This window comes from Mus caroli, chromosome 19 (genome assembly GCF_900094665.2).
Source record: "Mus caroli chromosome 19, CAROLI_EIJ_v1.1, whole genome shotgun sequence".
In the NCBI taxonomy this organism is placed as follows: Eukaryota; Metazoa; Chordata; class Mammalia; order Rodentia; family Muridae; genus Mus; species Mus caroli.
The window spans coordinates 38,727,034-38,732,755 of record NC_034588.1 but is presented as its reverse complement, the minus strand read 5'-3'; the positions used below and the strand labels follow the sequence as shown (position 1 = coordinate 38,732,755).

Here is a 5,722-nt window from a genome sequence, read left to right as displayed (position 1 = left end):
AGAAACCCTGTCTCGAAAAACCAAAAAAAAAAAAAAAAAAAAAAAGAATTAACATGGGTGCTCGCTGAACACTTAACTGAGTCAACTTGAAATATTTTCAAATTTGTTTCTTTTGACACAGGGTCACTTGTTGCTTGGGCTGGCCTCAAACTATGGAGCTGAGGGTGACTGTGACCTCGGGACACTCCTGCCTCTCCATCTTTGACAGTACTGAAATTGCATCTGTGCACCACTGTGCCTGGATGAAACTTTGAAAAGAAAATTCCAAAATTGGGAGCTAATTTGAAATTTTATGTAAGTCTTTGAGTACATGATTTAAGATGTCCCAAATATATGTTCCTTTGCTTTTTTTTTTTTTTTTTTTCTGAGCAGAGGAACAAATCCAAGACCTTGAACACAAAAACCAGGGGCTTTATCCATCATAGAACTATATCTCCAGTCCTGTGCTTGTATGTTTTGTCTATTTCAGATGCCAAATTTCACCACTCTTGCTTTTTATACAAGTTTGCAGCCTACAATACTTTCCACTGATTGAGCCCCCCCCCCTTTTTGCCAAATAAAGTGTATTTGTATCTGTGGGTGGCTGTGTATGTACTGGTCCACGTGTGTCCACATGTGTACGTGTGTACATATGTGTGTGTGTGTGTGTCCATGTGGTGGCCCGAGGACAATCTCAATTGTTGCTTCTGTCCATCCCGTTTTCTGAGACAGTCTTTCCCTAGCGCGGAGCACACTAAGTTATGGCAGCGGGCCAGGAAGCCCCAGAGATCCACCTTCTCTACCTCCCCATGGTCAAACCTTTATGAAACATTTAAAATATGCAACTATAAGGCATTCCTTTCACAGAACCCCTCTCACTTGGAGGAATTCTTTCTCCGTTTTCCTAAGTTTATGTTTATTCTGACGAAAATAATGTAAATAAAAATCCATGTACATTTGGGGCAGTGGTTCAGTGGTTAAAAAGCTCTGTCCACCTTGATAAAAGCTGCTGGCCTGGGTTAACCCCTGGAGCCCACGCAAAGGTGGAAAGAAATGACTCCATAAAGCTGCCCTCTGATCTCTACACAGATGCATCATATGCCCACAGAAAAGTTTAAACATTTAAAATGAATGTAATGCATAGATTTACACTAGGGATGTCCACAAAATAAAACTACTTCCCATAAAACTCCATAAAAAGCAACTGACCACATTTAAGGTGTTTATGAACTTGGCTATTCTCAGTGCTTCGCCCCAGAGGCCTAAGGCCCACCGACTGGTAACCTCCCTGGCAAATGTGTAACAGATTCAAATCTATGCCAAAGATTTACTTGGAGGTCAGCAGTGACTCGGGGACCTGTCCAAAGAATCGCAGAAGTGGCTGCATGATTTGGGAGTAGAGGGTCACTTCTTACTCCTTGAGGCCCAGGAGGCAGACACGGGAAGAATGCCAGGCTTGTGGGCGGGTAGAGGAGGCAGGGTGTGGGGGGATGTCACAGATAGGCTGAGAGGCAGAACAGAAGAGAACAGGGAGACAAGCTCTGAGCAGAGGTCAGGAGACTGTGGGACTGTGGGGCAAGCTGGATCTAAAAATCTCACTAAGTCATCCAGGAGGAGTTCTATCTCTGAACCTCAGGGACCTTATTTATGACAGAGAATTTGTGGCTTAACACAAAGCATCCACTTAAAGGAAGCACAGCAGGGCACTCAGGAGGCAGAGTCAGGCGTATCTTTGTGAATTCAAGACCGGCCTGGTTTACACAATGAGTTCCAAGACAGACTGAGCCACACAGTTTCAAAAACAAAATCGTGAGTGGTAGCCATAAGTAGTCTTAATATTGGCAGCATCTATAGTAGCCACAATCACAAGTCAAGCAACGGTGACATGACCCAGCTATGTCTTATACAGCTTTCCAGCTGTGGACACATGGATCCCTGTGGACCCTGGAAACTTGAGATGGCACCAAGAGGATGGGGCCTAAAGTCCCACCTGTCTGAAAGCCTGTCCCTGGTCCCTCTTCTCAAGCATCTGGCTATATCCTACTTCTTGGCAACAGTAGGCAGATTGGATTGAGGTCTCTGGCAGTACCCTAACCCAGACCAGGGGAGACTGTTCTGATTCTAAGTCTAATGCAATGGAAAGGGCCCCAGACAAGGTCCACTTGCAGCACTGCTGGGGACATACCCTCTCTTCCAACCCTGCCCAGATGTCAGTTGACTACAGAGCCCCTGGACACGGAGTGAGGGTGTGCAGGGCTTTATTGGCTCCATTCAGGCATGTGGAGTCAGTGTGGGGCTTGTGGTTGCTCCTGTAATCTGCCTCATGTCTTCTCTCGTGGGTCATCAGGGCCTTTGGGCTGTTGAAGCTGCGTCCTTTCCTCCTTCCCTCAAGACCTCTGCTGGGGCCAGAAGCAGCAGGAATTTGTTTGGCAGTCTCTTACCCTGACCGCGTAGGTTTCCCCATGGAAGAGAAAACAGGCCTATGTATGAGAGCCAGCCCTGCAGGGGCAGGGACACATGGTTTAAGAGCCATAGATTTGGTTTCTGTGGTTGGGCAGATTATGGCTCTGGTGGCTTGGGTGACCTGGCTGACCCTGGTGACTCTGGTGACTCGAGTGACCTGGATGACCCTGGTGGTTGGAGTGGCCCAGATGAGTCTGGTGGCTTGAGAGGCCTGAATGACCCTGGTGGTTGGAGTGGCCCGGATGACTCTGGTGACTTGAGTAACTTGGATAACTCTGGTGGCTCAAGTGACTTGGATGACCCTGGTGGCTGGAGTAAACGGGATGACTCTGGTTGCTCTGGTGGCTTGGATAGGAATGGTGGCTTTGGTTACTATGGCGACTCTGGCTATAGACTGTGTGCGATTGGTTGGCCCCAGCTACTCCAGTTTCATGGTGAGTTAGGAAATTCCCTTTCAGTTTTATCTCCACCTCCTCCAGAGCCTTCAGCTCTTCTGGGCTGATGTTCCTGGATTCAGCATGGCCTTTACGATGGTGAGTTGTGGATCGCTGCAGCATGGAGTTAGCCACCCGATGCCCCTTGGCATCAATCTCCTTCGTACACGCTGCCACAGCAGCCCAGGTTTCATCCTCCATGGACGGGGACTTCCCTGACTCCCTCTGCATCTCTTTGGTCATTGAGCTTCCAGATATCTTCTGTTTGCTGGCAAAGGAATCTCGGTGCAGAGCCGCGCCCCTTTCTCCGTGTTTGGTGGTGAGGGTATCCACGTGGAGGGTGGTATTGACTTCCCCATGCCTGCTTTCAGGTGAGTGGCCATTGTTGCTGACATAGCGGCAGGTGGGCAACCTCTCCTCAGATAGGCGGCTGAAGTGAGATTTGATCCAGCTGTCATTTGCTCTGTGGGATTCCGGAGGCTTGCCTTCTGTAGTCTCAGTGGCTGCCTTCCTTTTCTTCCGGTGAGCCCACAGCATGAGGCCTCCACTTCCGAGCAAGAGAGCGGTCCCCAGCACCACCCTGCATGATGGTTGCTGGAGGAACTCCAAGAAGTCCTCCAGGGCCCTAGGCCTCACACAGAGCTAAGAGCACAGTGGGAGTGCCGGAGCCCAGATGGTAAGGTTCATGCTTGAAGGGGCCCGGAGCCCTGCAGGTGTCTGGCAAGCAGGCCCCTGCCTCACCCTCCCTAGGATGCCCTCTGACACCTCAGCAATGAGCCCCATTGTGAGGAAGGCAGCTGGGGGTGGGGTGAGGCAAGGCCACCTCATCACTCAGACCTAGTTTGGCAAGCTTCGTGTAAGGATCAGGTCTTGTCTCCTGTCCTCCGCAGAAAGAAAGATAGCATCATCAAACTCTCCTGCCTCCCACTTCCAAGGCATTCTGCTCTTCTGTTCTGCTTAATTTCCAGTCTTTGGTTTCCCTTGCTCCTGTTCCTGATCTAGTGGCCCCCACAGGATAGAGGATACTGAGTCAGTTTGGCCATGAAAAACTGGGACCACTCAATTAGACTGGCATCCATCCCTGGTCAATAAGTGTTGTACTCAATTTCCAGGACCCATCTCTGCTGTCAGCACAATATCCCTAGCTCTATTACAGGGGAGAGTCCAGAAGGGAAAGAAAGGATCCGGGAAGGGGCTCATATGGAACAATGTGAGGTCACAATTGAAAACAAAGAATAGGCTGAGAAGGCAGAGCAGGCAGGACTGACTTCAGGGCCATCCCAGGGTAATTAAGCTACATCTTGCCTGAGTGATAGCCAGCAGATACAGAATTTGCCCCCTGATAAACATGACAAAGTTTTGAGCCTGGCTAGCCTGCCCAATCTTGAGTAACTCCTGTGTATGTGGGGCTAGAAACAGGCCTGTGCTACTGTTTCCCTCAAGGCAAGTAGCACACTTAGAGAATGCCAAATGGGGGGCTGGAGAGATGGCTCAGCGGTTAAGAGCACTGACTGCTCTTCCGAAGGTCCTGAGTTCAAATCCCAGCAACCACATGGTGGCTCACAACCATCTGTAATGAGTTCAGATGCCCTCTTCTGGTGTGTCTGAAAACAGCTACAGTATATTTATCTTAGAGAAAGAAAGAAAGAAAATGCCAAATGTTGGCACTGGAGAAGCTGTGTTGTTTGTAGCTGGAAAAAAAAATACTAGGCAGTTAAGAACACTTTTCAGAGGTCTTAAGTTCAATTCCCAGCAACTACATGGCAACTTATAATTTATCTAATATGGGATCTGATGTCATCTTCTGACATGCAGAGAGCTCATAAACATAAATATATTTCTTTTGTTTTTTTTCTAGATAGGGTTCTCTATGTGACCTTGGTTGTCCTGGAACTAACTCTGTAGACCAGGCTAGCCTCAAATTCATATCCACCTATCTCTGCACTACCCCCTGGCTGGAAAAAAAAAAATTGTGCTATCTGAGGGGCTGGAAAGCTAGGTTCAGAGCACTTGCTATTCTTCTAGAGGCCCTGAGTTTGGTTTCCAGTACTGGTCGGGCAGCTCAGTCCTCTGTAACTCCAGTTCTAGTGGATCTAACACCTCTGGCCTTATCTGGTGCCTGTATTCACATGCCCACACCCACACGCAGACACACACCTAGACACAATTAAAAAGGAAATAGTCTTTAAAAGTTGTTGCCAGTCATGGTGGCACACACCTTTAATCCCAGCGCTCGGAAGGCAAGGGTAGACAGATCTCTGTGGGTTCAAGGTCAGCTGAGTCTGCAAAGTGAGTTCCAACCTCTTACCTGCCTCAAAAAAATAATGTTATTTGAAACATTTCCTTTAATGAAGTAATACTTTTTATATACACAAAAATGTTTTCTCTTTGAGAAGAAACTCTGGTGGACTTTATGTGGGGAAGGAATAAGGCACAGCTAGAAGCTCTGGGGACCTCACCTCTCCAGCCTTGCTGAAATAGCCCTGCGACTGTCCACTGACCTCACTGGAAATAACAACTCAAAGTCCACCTGTGAGTCTATTGACAGGTGTAAGTCCAGGGCCACTGGCCCTCCTGTCAACTCTCCCGTCTGGCCTTTGGTTATAACGTGCTAAAAGTTTGATTTTTAATAAAAAACTTAAATAATAATATAATCACATCACTTTCCTCTTCTATTTCTCCTCTCCAACCTTTTCCATGTCTCCCCTCTCTCCCCCTCAGACAGATGGCCTCTTTTTCTTTCTCTTCTTTGTTTTGTTTTGTTTTGTTTTGGGGTTTTTTTGTTTTGTTTTTTTTTTCTTTTTCTGTTTTTGTTTTTGTTTTTGTTTTGAGACAAGGTTTCTCTG

General features: G+C 47.6%; 2 protein-coding genes across 2 annotated transcripts in view; both read right to left on the bottom strand.

Annotated features, from left to right (window-relative positions):
• Nucleotides 1–5,722, bottom strand: part of Hoga1 (4-hydroxy-2-oxoglutarate aldolase 1) — a 27,424-nt gene that overhangs the window by 17,296 nt on the left and 4,406 nt on the right. The window lies entirely within an intron of this gene.
• On the bottom strand, nt 346–4,345 carry C19H10orf62 (chromosome 19 C10orf62 homolog). The gene has a single exon (XM_021151379.2). The coding sequence runs from the start codon at nt 3,411–3,413 to the stop codon at nt 2,502–2,504; it is 912 nt and encodes a 303-aa protein (XP_021007038.1). The 5' UTR covers nt 3,414–4,345; the 3' UTR covers nt 346–2,501.

Excerpts from the sequence above, each read along its gene's own strand:
- C19H10orf62 (XM_021151379.2), bottom strand. The coding sequence starts at position 3,413 with ATGCTGTGGGCTCACCGGAAGAAAAGGAAGGCAGCCACTGAGACTACA.